This window comes from Felis catus, chromosome A3 (assembly GCF_018350175.1).
Source record: "Felis catus isolate Fca126 chromosome A3, F.catus_Fca126_mat1.0, whole genome shotgun sequence".
Taxonomy (NCBI): Eukaryota; Metazoa; Chordata; class Mammalia; order Carnivora; family Felidae; genus Felis; species Felis catus.
Genome location: NC_058370.1, coordinates 69,389,495 through 69,410,169, shown reverse-complemented (window position 1 = coordinate 69,410,169; position 20,675 = coordinate 69,389,495). Strand labels below are relative to the sequence as shown.

Below are 20,675 nucleotides of genomic sequence, written 5' to 3'. Positions count from 1 at the left end.
CCACCCCCTCAGTTTTCAAACCCATCTCCCATTTCTTTCTTTTTTTTTTAAAGATATTCTACTTTTTACATTATTTATTTATTTTTGAGAGAGAGAGAGAGAGAGTGAGAGAGAGAGAGAGAGAGAGAGAGAGAGAGAGAATGAGCTCACAAGTGAGTCAGGGGCAGAGAGACAGGGAGAGACAGAGAATCCCATGCAGGCTCTGCAATGTCAGCATCAGTGGAGAGCCCAGAGTAGGGCTTGAGCTCCTGCCCAAGTGGGGATAGAGCTCACCTGAAGCAGGGCTCAAACTCCCAAGAACTGAGAACCATGAGATCATGACCTGAGGCCAAGTTGGATGCTTAACCAACTCAGTCACCCAGGCACCCCCCCCCCCCCCCGCCCCAATCTCCCATTTCTTAACACCGTTGTCCAAGTTAGGCTACCTGATTTCTTGTTCATTATACATTATTAGCTGTGAATGGGTCTAGGACAATCTTCCATGCACAGCTATTAGGTTCTTTTCGTAGATCCCAGTAACCACCGTTGTTAGAGGCAGGGTAGGGTTAACCACTCTTTCAAGAGTTCCCAAAAGTGCAGGCCATAGTGAATGCAAATGCAAACCCACTTCTGCTACAAAAGCAGACATTTATTAATAAGTAGACACAAAATCTTAGAGCCTGTTCTGGAAGCTTGATGAAGTTCCAGCTCTTGGTTCTGTTCGGTACATGAAAAATGTCTTGCAAAAAAAGTTGTGCAAATATGGCAGTATTTTGCTAATATGGCAGGAACCAGCTCATCATCTGTCAGAATTAGGTGACTAAGGTCTGTTAAGGATCAAAAATAGCACCCACTTCATATGGGTTTGTGATGATTAGATGAACAAATACATTTACCTCTCTCAGACTTGTGCCAGTTACAAATGTGTTAGTTCTTAGTACTATTATTATGGCACCATTCCTTATGGTAAAGGACGAAAGGCCTCTTAGATTCACATACTCTGTTCAAGTGGAAGCAAAGCATGTCTATAAAATATTTTGTCCAATCCACTGATCTTGACTGTTAATAACTTCACCAAAGAGAACCCATTCCTAACCTCCATTATGCCAGTTGACAAGTCATTTATTTTGCAAATTATAACCTTTTTTTCAACATACATTGTAATTAATGAGCAATGCCATATCATGCTTGGAGATGATGATAGCCAAGGCTTCTAGAAGCCACCTCTGGCTTCTATAATTCTGGTTGAGACATTGGAGCATAAATTCCTGATGAAGGCAGCTGACTCTCCTGGGACACAGAACACTAACACACATTTATATTACACTGTTTATGCTGAAATATTTAAGAGTAAATTATAGGCAGCCAAGCGCCATGTCTCCTCCAACCAATTCTAAACTCACCTGACAACAATTTGTTAGAGGCTGCCTCAGTTTCCTTTAAATAATGCAGTTCCAACCACAAGGACTAACCAGCTGAAGAGACAGAATGAATAAGCACCAGTCAGATTGGGCAAAAGTTTGTTCACAAGACTTTCCACCACTCTCTGGGCAGAGAATGACCCCTTATTCCACCAAATTATGACCATTTGTAAGGAGTACTGCAGCATCAGTATCACAGCATCCACCCCAATCCTCCCAGGTATTGCGAAGGTGCCCTAGACATCTGCCTGAAAACTGCAGCTACAGTTTCTTCTTTCAAGGCAGCTGTAAATATTTCCTCTTTAGCTCTTGAGACTCCCGTAAAACTGAGATTTCTGGCTTATCCTTTCCCTAACCCTACCTTTATCTCCCTAGGCTGGAGACAATGTGAGACAGGAAGGAGACCCTCTTCTTCATGGAATGCTCTTGGGAAGGTTCATCAGAATTCTTTACTTACTCTACTCCTATGGCTTTAATTTATATAAATCACTGTCCAAAGTCCCAGCTCCATCCTTCTCTATTTTTTAAGAGAATAACAAACTCAGTAAATCCTCATTAATCTCAGATATGAATTCACATCTTCACTAAAATTTGTAACCCCCGAATCAATAATAGTGGCACTATGGTGATCATTAACAGACATGCACAGGGTGGCAAAAAATTTGAGTCCCTAACACCCAGCTTCCAGCTGAGGTCAAACAAGGCAACACTCTGCCTTCTCGTTTTAGCTCTTATACTATAAACGAGTGCTCTTTCTGTGTTCTATTTAGTGCCATGTTTTTCACATTTTTGTGTTTTTTGTTTGTTTTGGTTTTGGTGATTTTGCTGTTCAAAATGGCCCTTGAACATAGTGCTGAAGTGGTATCTAATGTTCCTAAGCTTAAGAAGGCTGTCATATTCCTTTCAAAGAAAGTAGGTACGTTAGATAAACTTTATTCAGGTTTGAATTCTAGTGATGTTGACGATGAGTTCAGTGTTAATGAGACACCAAATATATTAAATGTCTTTAAACAGAAAAAAAAAACCACATAAAATGAGGTTATGTATTGATTGGTTGATGGAAATGCTGTGACCGAGGCTTGTAGGAACCTAAGCCCTAGGAGCAACGGTTCAGTATTCCCTAATTCAGTGTCTGTAGTGACTTTATAGACCATAAGTACGGTGTATAATAAGAATTGACTGTATGCACCAAGAGGCTAATTTATATTTCACATATGCTCAGCACTCACGGGAGTACAGATGAAGACTTGACTCCTCTCCCCTTCAGGAATCTCCCATCTGGATGGAGAGGGAAGGACAGATCTACACTACATATGAGCATATGAGCACACAGTACTCTATGTTTCCAATAGAGGAAGGGAAATGAATGAACTATGCAGACTAATCAGCTCAAATATGTTAGACCTATATGGGAGGAGAGACATAATGCCTTAACTGTGGGGAGCATATGATATATTTTAAAGTACTCTCACATTAAATATTGCGTTATAGCCTTCCTGCCCTGTGGGATTGTTAGGAAAGATAGGAACATGACTATTTTATAAAGGAAGCTATGGAGCCTCAGGGAGAGGCCAAGTGACTAATGTGACATAACCGGTAAATGGCAGGGCCAAGAATGCAGCAAGAATGCAGCACAGGTTTCCTACGTCCTAATCCAGTACTCTGTCCATACTAACGCTGTGAGATGTCTCCATTAGAGTATTACCAGGAGTCTTAACTCCATACTGTCAGGATGGTTTTCCTCTTCTTTTCCTTTTGAAGCTTACTTGATGTATTAAAAATGAATATTCACAACGCTTGGCTAATGAATTAAAATACACATGCTGAAAAATAACAAAATGAAGAGGAAATGGCCTGGGGGTACGGGTGGGAACAGAACACAGTGGAAGGTGCTGAATTTGGGTTCTGTTGCTCTTTGAGCAGCTGTGGGAAGTTGGGAGACATGGTGTATTTAAGAAGATAAAAGCATATTCTCTAGCATGGCTAAGCCGTTTCAGTTAGTGAACTACTGAAGAATCATTATTATTATTTTTAGTTAGAATCACATAAACTTGACAGGAATGTGAGATGCTGGATTGCTACAGATTTGATTTGTTGGCCCCTGGACCGTGGTTACACAGTGACCACCAGAGTCCCAGGGTGGGCCCTAGGAACTAGGATGCAATATACAAGTCTAAATGGCCACTTCTGTGAATGGCTGATTTGAATCAAATCCTCCTAGTATTTTTTTTTTTATCTTCCTGATACATGACTTTGTATTTGTTGATTTAAGGGATTACATAGACAGTGAGGAGCCAGTGAGAAGTAGTGCTTTTTCAGAGTTGTTTTCCTTTGTTTTTAAGTAGGAATAAAGACAAAATGTTCAGCCACTAGACATGTCATGGTTTTTGTCATCTTTTGGAAACCAGGGGAGTATTTTAGTCACAGTCCTAAATCCTGTCTGCTAGCCTCCACTGACTGTGGTCCTCCTTGCCAACTCCACTTGCTGTCCTAGATTTTTACTTTTAGGTGCATGTTGGCTTTGCTGGTCTCCCATCCAGGACATGCAGCTTTCAGTTAAAGATGCTGCATTTCACCAAGAGGGTATAAACATCCTCTCTTCCTTGGAGGCACTAGATTTAGGAATTTTTATTTCCTAGTGCTATTTTCCTTATGAGAAAGCATGAGAGAAAGGCGGAACTCCACCCTTACAAAAGATCATCACAGCTAGGCTTCTGTAGGGGGTCTTGGAGTACAAGCAATCTCATTCACACTATTTCTCTCCTCTGCTTTCCTCCTCTTTACCACCTGTCTCCTTCTTCCTCTCTTTCATTCTTTCTTTTTCTGTCTCTCCCTTGGCTGCCGGAGTCACTTTTTTTTTTTTTCCCTCCTCTTCCTGTGTTTTGGTTCCCTGCATTTCCACTGCCTTATATGAGATATGGTATTGTAGTGGGATCGAGGACTCTTTGTTATGAGTGATATGTGTAATTAACAGATCACCAAAACTGATGCTTGAGTAGATGGTGTCAAGCCATATTTAGAAGATTGGGTTTGAACACCTGGCAGAACAAGTTTGGTCCAATAAAAAGAGCCGAATTCTTTCCCTTTTAAGAGCTCTCAAGACACTGGTTACATCTAAACCATAGGGGTAGGGGAAGGGTGCCATTTGCCGTTGTAATTCAGACGGAGGGATCACCTGGCAGAGGAGGGAGAGTTGCTTTTTAGGTGTTCCCCGCATCGCAGTACACGTGTCCCTTTGATGTGTGGAGAATGCATGAGAGAGGCAAAGCAGGGCGATTTTTGTGGGAAGCTAGACCAGCCTCCCTCGTTACATAGGCTCGTCCTCTGCATTGCATCCGAGCTTCAGTGATTTGCTGTTTGGAGACTGCAGATTTGCATAGAGCCCCTCGCTTCGCCAGCGTGTGTGGTTTTTCTTTTCTTTTCTTTTTTCTTTTTTCTTTTTCTTTTCTTCTCTCCCCCCCCCCCACCCCCGCCCCACTCCTTCGTCTGCTTCCTCTTTTGCTCAGCTCCCTTTCCCCCGTTCGATCCCCCGCTTCCTCCATAAGGTGCACTCTTGCCTCTGAACCCCTCGCCGGGCGTAAGTGTCAGGAGGCGGCGGACGCGGGGATTGCCTCGGGAGCAGGCGATGCGCGCCGCTGCTCCGCGCGCTGCCCGGGGGAGGCTGGCGCGGTCGGGCGAGCCGGCCGGGGCTGGATGGAGGGAAGGGGCGCCTCGATTCCATGGGGTCTGCTTCTCCCTTGAAAGGAGGTCGGGCCGGCGAAGTAGCCTCCCCAGTCCCCACACACGATGCTAAATGGATTTACCTAGTGGAATCGCGGTGGATGGCTGTCATGTAGAAGTGAGGACCCTCCGGGAGGAGCTTTAAACAATTTCCCCGCTCCCCACCCCCCGGCACGCACTCTCGCCCGAAACTCTTTGGGAGTATCTCTCGAGAACCTGGAGCCCTGGAAATCTGGGAGCAGCCGCTCGCTCCGCGCTCGCTGCTCCCCGGGGCCGCCTTCCCGGACAAGCCCCCCCATCAGCTGCATTCGCCTCGGCTATGTTTCGGATTCTTTGGGGCGCACGGCACGGCGGACTCCAGGACCCCGAGAAGACTGTCCGAAGGAGGGAGAGGATGGGTGCCCTGGCGCGGTGAGGCGGCCGGCCCCTCAGCCCACCCGGAGCCGCCCGCTCTCCGGCGCCCTCGCCCCTCCCCGCGCCCCAAACTTTGCCTCCCGCGGCGGTTGCCCCTCGGCGGGCGCCCCGCCATGTACCAGAGGATGCTCCGGTGCGGCGCCGAGCTGGGCTCGCCCGGGGGCGGCGGCGGCGGCGGCGGCGCAGGGGGGCGCCTGGCCCTGCTCTGGATAGTCCCGCTCACCCTCAGCGGCCTCCTAGGAGTGGCATGGGGGGCGTCCAGTTTGGGAGCGCACCACATCCACCATTTCCATGGCAGCAGCAAGCATCATTCAGTGCCTATTGCAATCTACAGGTCACCGGCATCCTTGCGAGGCGGACACGGTGGGTCTGAGGTGCCAAGTTCTCGCGGGTTACTCCCTGTCTCCTCCCTTCCAGCCCTGCGCTCGCTTCTTGGCCCCTAAGGCTCAGAGAAATGGGAGCGCGAGAAAGGGAGGTGCATTTGGGTGTGTTTGGTGGGAGCCACTTATCTCTTTGAAGACAATAGAAAGGGGCTGGGGGAAGGCGTCGCGGGTGTTTGTGGTGAGGGGTGGGAGGGGCGCTTCTTGTCGGGGTGCCGGGAGGAGAGATGTGGGCACCTATTAACGACCGTCCCTGGCCGGGCGCCTGGGCCCCGCGGGAAGGGGGCGTTGCTAGCCAGAAGGTCACTCGGTGTGGCCGGATGGGGCGTCGCGCTCAGCCGAGGGACCTGAGCGCCACAGAGAGGAGGGCTCTGCAGAACCTTTTGTCTGTGCTGTGTGTGCTGCCCCACCTCCTGCCCATTTTCCCAGGCCTGGGGGAGGGAGAGGTTCCAGCTCGCACATTCCTTCAAAGTGTGCCCAGACTGCAGTGACAGTGAAGCGGTTGTGGTCCCAGGACTCGCTCAGCAGGATGCAATTGCTTTAGCATCCACCACTTCCCTTAACTGGAGAAGGTAGGATGGTCACCGAGGCACCCTCCCCGCTGCTGGCCAGCCCCCCTGCCAGGCTCGGAGACGACCTCTGAATACCATCCCCTTTGCTCCATCCCCACACAGACACACTTCTCTTTCTCGGTGATTGGACTGAGTTGTTGTTTGTTTGTTTTGTTTTGTTTTTAAACAGGGCAGGGAGAGGTTTGGCTACCCAAACCCATCTCCCTGGGGATCCTCTTTGAAGGCTGTTGGGATGAAGGAGGGCCTGCTGCGTTCTTCCTCAGAGTTGAGTGCTTCCCAGAGAGGGCTGGTGGGTCAAGGCTGGCTGGTCTAAGCCAGGAGGTCTGCCTGGAGGAGAAGTTAGAGTAGAGTGAAGTTATTCTCCTGACCTCAGCTTCCTTTGTAAAGAGCAGAGTGTGGAGAAAAGCCTTGGTTGGTAGGTTTCTTCTCCAGAGTGGCGGAGAATGTAAGGCCAGATTCCTCTCATCTTCAGAGAAGTGCCTATTTCAGATTCCCTGAACTGCCAATAAATAAAGCATCAAACTGTTTTGGGGAATCTTTCCCACTACCAGTGTTTATTCTCCCTCAGTGTAAGTAAAGTCTTCCACTTGAAAAGACAGGGTAAAAGTTGTGGACACTTCTATTCCTTCCCCTGCCCCCTTTTCCTTGCAGGGCCCCTTCCTCTTTCAGACTTCCTTCAGCTTTAGATCCTTTGCCCCTCTCCCCAGGGAATTCTTCTCCCCTGAACAGCTGTTGCTTATACCTGGTTGGCCCTTCTCCCCAGGGATAGGCTTCCTGTCTGAGGACAATTCTGGTTAGCTCGTAGCTTAACCTCACTGAAGAGAGAACAAATCCTCTTGACAACTCCTCTTTAGGAGTGGCTTAGAGACCTACCTCACTGTAGGTCCTAGGAATCTCTTCCCTTCCTTCCCCTGGTTCCTCTCAAGAATTTTCTCCAGTTAAGAGTGGCTAGGATGAAAACAGGATGATGCCCCACACCTGGGCTTCTGAGCTGAGACTAGCCAAGGGGCTAGATCCCTGTGAAACAGTAAGGAGTTTCTGTTGCTCTCACCACTTGCTCACAGTATTCCCAGACCTTGTTGCTCCTTTTACCTGGTGCAGTTCTCACCCACTGCCCTGCCTTTGTGCACGACTGGGTGAGTCCCATGGGAGGGAGACCAGTGGGGGTATGGGAGGGGCAGACAGAGCGTGGGGAGGTGAGGTGAGCCAGATGGGGGTATTCGAGGGGATGGGGTGTCTAATTGTACCAGTGGGAAGTACTTGGCTAAAAATCTCCTGTGCATATTAACTTCTCCTTTACTGTGGCTCTGCCTCTCCCGAGGGCTGAGGCAGCTGAACGGGGAGCGCCCTGGGGAAATGGGGAGAGGAGAACGGCTAGGGGCCCTGCCGCAGAGCGGGGCGCTCCTCTCCCAGACCACTGCAGCTGCTACCCCAGTCAGGCGCCGTCTGCTGGTCTTTACAAACATTTTTTTCTTTCTTTTTCTTTCTTTCTTTTTCCCTCCAGAATACATTGCTTGTCTCTGTATGTGAATGAAAACCTAGGAGCATGTATCATTGAAAAAGAGACAGGATAGAAGGCAGTGGGGGGCAGTGGTTGGTATTATTCTTTTGGGTCAGAGAACTTTCTCTTTCCTTTGAAGGTTATATTGTATGGTCATATTTGTTTGTTTTTGAAACTCTCTCCACCCTCTTTACACATACTTTTGGATGAAGCTCTCTGATTTCTTCTTCTACTTTTTTTTTTTTTTAATCAGAGTAACAAACTTACCTGTCAGCAGCCATTCTCCACCAAATAAAAGCTGGTGTGAATCTTTCATACTTTATCCCTTTCCTTACTTGAAGAGAGGGAATTAACTCTAGCTAGAGAACAATCAAGGAACATTAAAGATGAAATAAGCCTCTCAAGGGTGGGGGATGGAGAGGGGCTGAGAGCTGGGCAGGCAGGGTGGTGGCTTAAAAGAAACCTATAAGAAAGAGGTGATGTTGAATTTGCTGGGTCAATAAACTGTCCGAATATTCAGCTAATTAGACTAAGGGCCCACAAGGAAATAATCTTTGAGCCTAATAGATGAGGGTGAAGGGGAAGAGCAAAGGTGACTGACGATAGGGTAAATTCCTAGTTGAAAATCAAGGCAGGTGTAAATGAGGTTTAGTTCAAAACTTGAGACTATTGAAAACATACATATGTTGATGAACAAAGGAGCCAGCCTGTTTTTTGTATTAGAATTTATTGGAATCATAAGCGTTTTTTTTTTTTTTTCTTAATAGGGAAAGCACCGTATATGCTCGAATGTGTAAAAGAAAAATCATGTGTGGTGTATTTTAGGGAATAAAATTGAATCTAACCTCTCTATGTTTTGAAAACTGCTGGGTCGACTATCCAGGTTCATTCTTCTTCATTTTCTCATCTTGCCATGCTTCATTTGCACTATTATGAGGTGTCACTTACAAGGATTGCAGGGTGCTGAAAGCGCTTATGGCTACCCTGAGCATCTTTGTGCAAGCTGACCCAGTTGCAGAGATTATGATGAGGTTTTCTTTTCTTTTCTTTTTTTTTTTAATGCATATGAGAAGCAGGTTTTGAGATCACCACAGAATCCCATTTTTATTTTGCATATACTTAAAAATATAAATGATGAAAAACACCTCCATAAAAAATTATATTTCTATTTTAAAAAACAGAGAGCTGTGTGACTATATATGATTAAAAAAACAAGCCTGCTTATAATTAAGGATGCTACTTAAAGCAGGCTAGAGTTCAGAATAGACCAGTGTGTTCAGTTAGTATTTCTTTAGCAATGTGCCATTTGTGCCAAACATAGAATGATGTCAGCGCAGTGCTCAGGTTCCCATATCCACTCTTGGCTTTCCTAGGAACCTCTGCGTACTTTCAAAAATTAGCTTAGAGCCTCTCAGTAGTTTTCGGAGATAAAGGAAGGAGAAAGCCATCATAAAATTGAACCTACCAGTGCCAGCCGTTCTCCTCCCACAAATATGAGCTCCGGAAATTATACTGTCATGATTAGCTTATAATATTAAAGGGCAAAAGGGCTTCCCCAGAAGGGAATGTTAACAGATTTTAAAAGGGTGGTTTATAATTGAAGTAGCCCAGTGCTGTTATATAAGAATAATAATTATATCTTGAATTTATAACATTTCTCTTTCTGAGGCACTTCTGTACATACACTAACTTCTCTGAGGACCAGTCAGTTTTGGAGGGAGTTTAATATTTTCCTTATAAGGATACTGAAGCACACCATAGGTGCCCTGGAAAATGGAGCCAAATCTCTGATCAAAGTCAAAGAGGAATTAGAATCAAGGCTTCGTGGCCCATAGCCCAGAGCAACCGAGAGGGTCCACCATGTGCTTTAATGGTTGATCTCTTGGAGATGAAATCATTGCAAGGACCAGAGCATAGCATTTTGCTTCCAACATGTAGTAACAACAATCAATGCTGTAAGGGAGGCTGATGACACCTCATTGATGCCCCACTGGTCACTTCATTGATTCTGCTGGGGAGGATTTTGTTTTTCTTTTGTTTTTCTCAGGGACGAAAGTTGCAGTGATACACTGATCCCTTTGCTCCTTTGTCTAGCAACCAAGAAAGTTAGCAAAACCTTTTGCAATATACTTCACTTAGCATTGAAGAAAAATTTAGCTTTTCTGGTAATTAATTCACACGTGTGACCCAAAACATTTTGGCTATGAATATTCTGCTGAAGTAGACATTTCTACCTTACACCTCTTTCTTACTTTGGCTTTTTGGACAAAAATATGCATCACTGCAATGCTATTTTAGATAAGACGGTCAGGTAATATTTCTAGAAGAAGTTTTTAATAAATCATGGTCCAAGTAATCCAAGACTCTAGGGTAACTTTTGGTTGCCCTCCACTTTAATATATTTATTTATTTTTGTTGATTGTCCATCCATTGCTTCAGAAAATATATAGTATGTGCATGTTTTTGTATTTGTGCGCCAGGTACCATGGAAGGCCGGATAGTAATTGGGATAATGGGAATAGAGGTAAGGGAGGAGGAGCAAGATACCCAAGGCAGGACCATCAGAAAATTTAGTTTAGTTCCAAAAATCCAAGCTACTGTTAGAAACAGTTAATCTTTAAGCAGACAAACAAAACTTGTTCTTTACAAACAAATAGCCTCTGAGCATAAAGGCAAAAAACATAAAGTTTATGTGTGTGTAGCAATCATCTGATGCTCAACATGAAATGATCTTATAAAAACATCAACATAGTGGATTTTATCTACATTGTGTTACCTTGTCCTTTAATATTAATGTTGTATAAAGGGCTCCTTGCATAATTGCTTTTCACTAAGTTGCTATGTTTATTTCTTCTAACAAAATATAAAGTCTTTTATTTTTCAAAAAGAGATAAGGCAAATGTATTTAAGACAGCAGCTTCACTGACTTAGATTCATACCACTGTAAAAATAATTGAGGCAGCCTGATCTGGTGAAGATAATTCACAGAAGCATATCTATGTGAAAATCTGGCCGCTGCCACTTTCTAGCATCGTATAAATTTACTAAACTATTTGTCCTCACTAAGATTGTTTTCTCAGTCTGTAAAATGAAAATATCAGTTATATCTCAGTGGAGAATAAATGAGACCATGGCTTTGATAAGTGCCCAGACTATAATAGGCCCCAAATAAATGTTTGTTTAAAAAAAAAAATTAGACATTTAGGTTGTTTACACATCTTGGCTGTTTTGAAGACTGCTCTAATGAACATGGGAGTGCGAATATCTCTTCCAAATCCTGATTTTAGATTTTTCAGATAAATACAAAAAAGTGGCATTGTTCGATCATGTGATAGTTTTGTTGTTGTTGTTGTTGCTTTGTTGTGTGTGTGTATGTGTGTGTGTGTTTCTTTTAAAGAACTTGCATCTATTTTTCACAATGCCTGCACCATTTTGGATTCCTCCCAGTGGTGTACAAGGATTTCATTTTCCCTACATCCTTGTCAAAATTTGTTGTCTTTTCGATAATAGCAATTCTAATAGGTGTAAGGTGATATCTCAGTGTGATTTTCGTTGAATGGATAAAGAAAATATACTACATGCATATAAGGGAATATTATTCAACCTCAACAAAGAAGAACATACTTCTTTGGTATGTTATATCACGGGTGAACCTTGAGGACATTATGCTGAGTTAAATAAGCCAGTCACAGGACGACAAATACTCCACTTACATGAAGTATCTAAAATAGTCAACTTCATAGAATCGGGAAGGGTATGGTGGTTGCCAGAAGCTGGGCAAAAGAGGGACTGGGGAGTTGCTAATCAGTGGGCATAAAGTTGAGTTGTACAAGATGAATAGGTGCTACAGCTGTAGCACATTGTGCTTATAGTAACAATACTGTATTGCACACTTAAAAATTTGTTAAGGGGTGCCTGGGTGGCTCATTCAGTTAAGTGTCTGACTTTGACCCGGGTCATGATCTCATGGCCAGTGGGCTCGAGCCCCGCATCCAGCTCTGTGTTGACAGCTCAGAGCCTGGAGCCTGCTTCAGATTCTGGGCTTCCTCTCTTTCTGCCCCTCCCCCTGCTCATGCTCTGTCTCTCAAAAATGAGTAAATGTTAAAAAAAAAAAAATTCGTTAAGCAGGTAGATCTCATGTTAAGTGTTCTTACCATGATAAAATAAAATTTTAAAAAATTAGAAGAGATTTCAGGGAGAAGACAACATGAAGTGGAAAAAACAGACTTGAACCCAGGAGACATGAGTTCCAGTTCTGATTCATCCAGTGATGGTGTTTATCCTCATAGACAGCTGTCAGTGCCTCATTTACACAACATTGTGTGCCTCATTCTTAGTAAAAGACACAATTGGTTATTTTATGTGCTATGATCTTAACAATAATGTTGAGCATGGCTTTTTATATTGTTTTTTGTCATTCATATTTTTAATTGGACTAAGATAATTTCCAACTTTGAGTTCTAAGATTCCTTAGATTAAAAGAAGCTCTTAAAATCCTCATACTCCTGTTGTCTTTTTCCAGAGGCTTATTGATCCTAAACATACCATAACTGGAGATATTTTTGCAAAGATTGTATTCAGGTCCCTTAAGCCATTGTGTTGTCTTCTTCATGAGTTAGAATGGCTTACTTAGGTGCACAGGAACCATGTGGGGGGGGGGGGCAGGATCAGGACACTTGCCTTTCAGTTGAGGTTCTGAGGAATATCTCTTAGAAAAGGCACCTGTTTCCTTTACCTAGTCTTCTTCCCCAGTTTTTGTTTGCTTCTTTTTTTTTTTTTTTTTTTTTTTTATTTTTTTGGTCTGTGTGGGGTGTCAAATATCTCTCTGCACAGAAATTGGTGATAGCCTTTTAAATATTCCTTTCTCTCACAAAATGCAAGATTTTTTTTCTATGTGGATCATCTAAGAATGAATTCCCTCAAGCTTTAGACAGAAACTTAGTAAAAACAGCTATATTTTAAGTATACATTTCCACAGAGCCCTCATGTAAAGTGTCTCATTTAATCAACATCATAACCCTGGCAGGGCTCATGATAACCATTTTGCTGACAGGGAAGCAGATTTAGAGAGGCAATGGTTCTGCCAGGGTCACTTAATTAATAAGTATCTGCAGTACTGTTGCTTTTCCACTATAGTATGTTAAGAGGCAAGGTTTTTTTTTAAAAAAAAAACACTGCATTTAAATTTAGAAGGTCTGAATTTTGTCCTAGTGTCATCATTTTCCAATTTACTTTCTCAAGAAAAAAAAAAAGTTTCTTCATTAAGAAGAAAATTGGCCAAGAATTGGGAGCTAACTGATATAGTTATTAAGAATTTCAAATGACTACATATATGAATTTTGTATCTCCATTCTGGCAGAAGAAACTATAGTTAATACTACATTCTGATACTTGGCTGAGAGTAGGTGGTAAGATGGGTATGGATTCATAAATGAGGGGCATTTTCAAATTCAACTTAAAGTATTATACTCCATGACAAATAATATTATTAATAAATAGTAGCAATTATAATAAAAAGCATTTTATCACTAAAAAATGATGGTTACTAAGCAGATTTTCTGTTAATCACTAAGTATACAGGCAGATAAGAATAAACTGCTGTCTGTGATTTTTGTGAACTTGGCATCTATGGGATTTGTGGATTGTAACTGAAGTAGTGTAGAAAGTTTATTTCTTCAATGTACTTCTAAGATATGTGGTTATGTCCATATTGTTTTACATGAAGCTTGTATGAATCTGGTAGCCATTTGTGTGTGTGTGTGTGTGTGTGTGTGTGTGTGTGTGTGTGTGTGAGAGAGAGAGAGAGAGAGAGAGAGAGAGAGAGAGACAGACAGAGAGAGAGAGAGACAGAGACAGAGAGAGAGAAAGTAAAAATACTAGACCCCTTTTAGTTATGGGATCTCTAGTTCAAATGTATTATATAATGTGACCCCATTATGGACTTTGCTATATAGTCATGTACATATTTGGTGTGTGTTTTTTTTTTTCATATAACTATATTGGTGCAAAAAGTATTATGAAATATGTCTGGGAATTAGTAACTAGAAATAAAACTTTTAAGTAAATGTTAAAGAAGTGATTTTTACTGTGTGGTAAAATACACGGCAGTGACATTTACTGACTTGGACATCAGTTCTGCACAGTTGTTTTGATTATATGAGTTGCCATTGGACTAACATTGGTACATGTAATTATTTATGTGGTTCAGCCTGTCTTGGCTATTAGTTACCATCTGGTCATCATAGCATATTTTTCTAGATGACTACAGGATGCAGGGCTGCTAAACAGAAGTGGTATTTCTGATGCTTCTTAAAACTGAGATGATTTGGGGTTCTGAAATCTCTAATTTTACTTTAAGATAGGATTATCTAAAGTATGGATAGTTACACAGAATAAAGCACATCACTCTGGTTGCAGTGCTGTTCTAAAAAATATATTCAGAGCAAATATGGAAGTTCAATGTCATAGTACTCTGGGAGTATCCAGTTAGCACTTTCATTTGGGTATGCAGCAGGGTGTTTTAAAGAAGTATGCAGTTTTCCTGATGAGTTTTCCTTTTATTTTTTTTCAAGATTTTGCCTTTCTTAATCTGATAAATTCTCTAGTTTATATCCATGCCAATGTATATGTCATTACCTTTTCATTATCAAGTATGTTACAATCTGTTATAGAGAAATAGGACTGGATCATGACGAGTTTAAATATCTCAGAATTTTTGCCTAGAAGGTGTATTACAGAAATTGAGCTTTCTCTTTTTCTTGAAGGGTATTATTTGCTAGTCTATTTATTTTGTATTTCACATAGACTTCTGAAAATCTTGCCATGTTGGATTATTTATGCCTAACATACTCATTGAAAATTGATCATTTTCTACATTACACCTTTCCAGAGTTGAAGTAATGAAACTTTTCTAACACTCTAGACTAAATTCCTTGAACTGTACCTTTAACATTTTCAGAATGGCAATACTCTGTATCAGTCATTTTCCATAGCTACTGTCAGAGTAATAGCATATGGCGGAATAAGATGAACATTAAATTTATCTTTCAGCATAGTGGTTAATTGGACATGCTGTTATATATGCAAATAATATATTTGGTTTCCCCATTCATTCTTCTCTTTGGGACTTGTCCTAAATGCGATAATAGAGGTTTGATTCTACAATGGACAACTTATCATACCATAATCAAAAGTAGAATACTGCCAATGAATCTCTGACAAACATCTTTATACAATAGCCTATGTTTTTGTATACACATGAGGTATTGATTGGGTACCTTTGTGATGATTGAAATATATACCAATAGTCTACTTGAACTTGCCAGTTATAAAACCTTTGCGTTAGTAATCTTATTTTTAAACATAAGATGTTGCTCTTATTTTCAAATAAAATAAAAATTTTAACTATCTTTACACAAAAAATCAATTCAGCTCTTGGCTTATAGTAATGGAGTGACTTAGATGCTGTTGAGGTATTTCACTATTTCTTATTCTATCCCAGTGAAAAGGCTGTGCAGAGAAGAACCAGGGCTATGAAAGTGGTGGTAAATGGCCAATTACATCATTTATTTATTTATTTATTTATTTATTTATTTATTTATTTATTTATCAATTAGTCCTAATTATACATTAGGAATTGTTCTAATCCCTTAACCAAATATCAACTCATTTAATCTTCAACACTCTATGAAGTACTCATATCAATCTTCCATTCTACACACAAGGATATTAAGGCACACTGGGGTTAAGAAATGACAAGATTATAAAAACTAAAGTTCTGGGACCTGGATTTAAACCCAAGCAGGCTCACTTGGAAGCCCATGTTTGTAACTCCTACATTATGCTACCAACAAGCCTCATTTATCCTGACTGAGCATTTTATTTTCTCCTCCAGTTCTTATCACCAGCAGTACATAGGGGGGCAACCAAGGATGACTATCTGGATTTACTTTGTTTAATTTCCAGCAAGTCATTCGCTGAAGGTTTAGTACCTTATCCTTATCTGCCAATTTGTGTTTATGCATTGTGCTCCTTAACTACACAGGGCATCAGGAGGCTTCCTGTGCCTCCCTTCCTCATCACTTTATTTGTTTTGAATGACTTATTTTTATTTATTTATTATTATTTTAATGTTTGTTAGAGAGAGAGAGAGAGAGAGAGAGAGAGAGAGAGAGAGAGAAAGTGTGAGCAGGGGGAGGGGCAGAGAGAAAGGGGCAGAGACAGAGGGAGACACAGAACCTGAAGCAGGCCCCAGGCTCCGATCTGTTGGCATAGAGCTTGACTCCGGGCTCGAACTCACATACCATGAGATAGCGTGGGGCTCAAACTCACATACCGTGAGATCATGACCTGAGCCGAAGTCCGACCCTTAACCGACTGAGCCACCCAGGTGCCCCTTGAATGACTTATTAATCTCAATATCTACCACCACACCAAGAGTAAAGGAGTGATTGATTAAAGATGCTTATTAATGTTTATTAACTACTTTCATTCTAGTTGGCAAATACATTCCCCACCAAATTGGTAGATCTGCTGTGATAATAGACTAATTTGCAAGTGAAGCCATGATTTACAATTAAAAAAGAACAGTTGCATTTTATCTGATTATGATTATAGTCTTATGAGATGAAAAGAATCCTTCTATAAATGGTTAAATAAAATTGTATATTTTTAAGGGTGCCTGGGTGGCTCATTCGGTTGAGCATCCAACTTTGGCTCAGGTCATGATCTCATGGTTCACGAGTTCGAGAGCCCAGCATCCGGCTCTGTGCTGACATCTCAGAGCCTGGAGCCTGCTTCAGATTCTGTGTCTCCCTCTCTCTTAGGCATGGTATTATATGACTACAGAAAAAATTTAAGGATTTCTGCCACTCATTTGTTTTATTTTTATTTTTTTTAAATGTTTATTCTTGAGAGAGAGAGAAAGAGAAGACGAGCCAAGGCAGAGAGAGAGAGAGACACACACAGAATCCAAAGTAGGTTCCAGGCTCTGAGCCCTCAGCTCCACGCCCAACACGGGGCTCAAACTCACTAGCAGTGAGATCAGGACCTGAGCTGAAGTCAGATGCTTAACTGATTGAGCCACCCAGGTGCCCGTCTGCCAGTCATTTCTAATTAGACTATAAGTTGGGAAATCATTCAGAATAGGTGGTAAATGCTTTGAAGTTTGAGCTACATTTTTCTTAGAGATTTTTTGTTTGTTTCTCCAATTTAATACCACTTATATTAACACTGCTGAAATTCTAGGAATTCCATAACGAGATAAAGGATTGGGTTTTTTGTTGTTGTTGTTTGTTTTTTTAGGTCTTGTATCTATATCTAACTGACCTTGGGCAAGTTTCTAAACCTTTCTGTGCCTCAAGAGTAAGATTTTCCTCCTTGAGAGTAAAGTAGGGCCTATAATATCTACTCTGTAGGGTTGTCATGAAGACTACTTTATATAATCATCTGACACAGGACCTGATAAATGGTGGCTACTTTTCCAGTAATAGATTAACCTCTTTCCAACATTGGGTCTTCTCTCCCCTAGACTCCATTAAGGAAAAAAAAACAAAGACTGAAGTTAGTTATAAACACTATTATCCTTGGAGTCTTTTAAAATAGATTGTCTTCTCATCATGCTAGATCAACTTGGTGGATAAAGACAAGGGGTTGAAATCGAGATCCTTTCCTGGCATTTGATTCATCTGGAAAAGGATGGTGCAGATATTAATTAGAAGATGTTATGCATAAAACCAACAGTTTTTATGCCCTCTCTTCCTTTGGGAGTTAAACCAGGAACACTGCATCAGGGCTGAACTATAAAAGCTATTGATGCATCATAGTGTTGGACTTTGTTTTCTTTAGAAATTTCTTTTTGAATTTAGATGAGGATTCCTTAAGATAGGGTGGGGGAGGAGAGAGCATTGATGATGATGAGAGACTTAGGAAAATGAGCATACACTTTTTTTTGGCCCAATCAGCCTCTGAAAATGTCAGCAAACACAAAGCCAACTTTACCTGGCTATATTACAGCTGAAAGAGATTTCCGTAAGAGAAACAGTATTTCCTGGCCCAGAATCGCTATGTCACTTCTTTTACAATGGCCACTTTGCTTATGTTGTAGCCAAATGCTAAGAGTCTAGCATTTAAACAGAACATAAGCATTTGAGAATACTAAATCAAATGAAAATGCCCAGCAACTGTAATTTAATCACCTACTTTTAAAAGGTAGCTAGCCAATTTCCTAAAATAAGTGAATGTTTTAACAGGAACTTAATATCCATGCTTGATTTTTTTTTATCCTTTCTAAAAAGAGGCTATCTTAGGGACGGTGTGGTAGGCAAAATTTAATGATGGTCAGAAGCACATTTATTTCAAGTATGTGATCACCTGGGATGATGTAGCCTTTGAGATAGAGTAACTTTATGGAGTGACGCATTACTTTCATACCCCAAAGTGTGAAGAAATGCTTTGAAGTGAGTATTTCAGACAAAGCAAGACATGTTTAAGATAAGCAGCTGATAAAGTTATTGTCTTTATTGCACTTCCCCCAAGGTTTTCTTATTGTGGTATATGAGTGCCACCAACAAGTTTAACTTATGAAACCAGGCAGCTTGAATTTTCCCCTAAATGAAGATGACTTTCTAGATAACAGATAATGAAGAATGTTCCTGGAGAAAGCATTGCCTGGCTCCTCTGGGGCTTATGACATATGAGTCTAAGTCCTACCTTATGCATTCATGCATTCCATAGTATTTTGGAGAATCTGGAGACTCTTCATATGGAGTGCCTGCCATTCATAAAACAGGGCCCAGTGAACATGCCTTGGCAGTCTGCACTGTAGCACTGTAGGTGTTCAGAAGTCAGAGATACAATTTTCAGCAGAGACATAATTTCTACAGAGAACTCATTCTTAGTTTAGCTGTAAAACACAATGTTGTGCTTACTGGATGCTGGCTTTAAGGTACTACAGAGGAACACACTTCTGAGTGATGGACAAACACACAGAGACAAAAAACTTTCAAAGAGCAGGGCAGTGCTCTGTCCTTCCCTTGCCTTTAGGAAGCCTGATATCCTCACTGTTAAATGTCCTTTATCTGCAGAGAGAAAATGATAAAGGAGGGACATGTAGGGAACTGACTTTCTGTTTTTACATAATTTCTTTCATTCAGCCTCCTCATTCACAATATGCAGATATTTAGGTTATTACCAAATGTGGGTGTTTGTACACTCTATGCTGGCAAATCACTGTCCTAAGAGTGCCAAGATGGCAGAGACCAATCATTAGTCAACAGTGCTTATCAAGTGCCTGCTACTTGTGGTGGGACATTGTCTTAGTGACTCCCACAGGACACAGGCCCTCAAAGAGACAGTCAAATCCATTCTGTTGCCTTGGGCTTTAAAATTCAACCTGCCTGCATCCTGTTCTTTCAGGCCTCTGGGAGGCCTTCCCAATGTCCTAGAGCAGCAGCAATGAGATGTCAAATACATCTCCTTTTCACCCTACCACTGCTTTACAGACATACCAGAGGCTTCATTTACACCATCAAATGGAGTAGACAGACATAGACCTTCCTTCTCTACACATTTCTATAGAAAACTGGCCAGTGTCCTGTTGGTGGCTGGGGAGATGTTTGATTGCATTTGTGTTTTCACATTTGTAGTGCTCTTAATTGTTAAAAATGGTTTCTCATGTTTTTTTTTTTTTTTTTTTTTTTCTTACATGATACATACAATAAACCTGTGGCAGGTTTTGCCCCACTTTGCAGTTGGGGAAACAATGTGGCTCGTTCACATTAAGTGGCCTGACTTGATCACATGTTTATAAATGGGAGACCTGGGACTTAAAACACTGTATGCTAGCTCCCAAAGGCCAGTGCTGCTTCTGCCATGCAAGTAGGTGAACACAGAGTGTTTGTGTACTGTCCATAGAAACCCTAGGAGACGAGTATACCTAGTGATTCAGTAGGGATTCTGGGAAGGAACCACTGAAAGAACTGTCTTACAGATCTGCTGGGCTACAAGGAAAAGGTATTTATTTTTTAAAATAAAATTTAAGGGGCGCCTGGGTGGCACAGTCGGTTAAGTGTCCGACTTCAGCCAGGTCACGATCTCGCGGTCCGGGAGTTCGAGCCCCGCGTCAGGCTCTGGGCTGATGGCTCGGAGCCTGGAGCCTGTTTCCGATTCTGTGTCTCCCTCTCTCTCTGCCCCTCCCCCGTTCATGCTCTGTCTCTCTCTGTCCCAAAAATAAATAAACGTTGAAAAAAAATTTTTTTAAATAAAATTTAAAAAACTGCGTATTTGCTGATGAAGAGAAGGAAAATTTTTCCTCTACTTTTCAAGGTCTTCCAGCTGGACAAATAATGAAATTTACATGAAACTGATTATCAATAGAAAAAGACCAAAGTTTGATTATGTGTGCATGAAGGCACACATAATGAAATTGAAGCCAAATAATGAATAAAGAAATGACAAAGGCAGGCAGTTTTTGTTTTATTTTTTAAGTTTATTTAGTGCCTGGGTAACTCAGTCAGTTAAACATCCAACTTCTGATCAGGTCATGATCTTGCAGCTTGTGAGTTCAAGCCCTGCCTTGGTCCCTGTGCTGATAGTTTGGAGTATGGAGCTTGCTTCAGTTTCTGTCTCCCTCTATCTCTGCCCTTCTCCTTCTTGCCCTCTCTCTCTTTCTCTCAAATATAAATGAACA

The 20,675-nt window shown here is 41.6% G+C and overlaps 1 protein-coding gene across 31 annotated transcripts in view; it reads left to right on the top strand.

Moving 5' to 3' along the window:
• NRXN1 (neurexin 1) overlaps window positions 1-20,675 on the top strand; it is a 1,127,382-nt gene that overhangs the window by 693,169 nt on the left and 413,538 nt on the right. For 2 of the 31 annotated variants that reach the window (XM_011281027.4, XM_019827183.3), the window contains exon 1: window positions 4,897-5,897. The exons of 26 other annotated variants lie outside the window; for them this stretch is intronic. In XM_011281027.4, the coding sequence (XP_011279329.2) occupies window positions 5,648-5,897 (250 nt within the window). In that variant the 5' untranslated portion in view covers window positions 4,897-5,647. Of the gene's footprint in view, window positions 1-4,894; window positions 5,898-7,435; window positions 7,623-20,675 lie in introns of those variants that run through there. 3 more of the 31 variants (XM_019827185.3, XM_019827184.3, XM_045054205.1) reach the window with 3 other exon arrangements.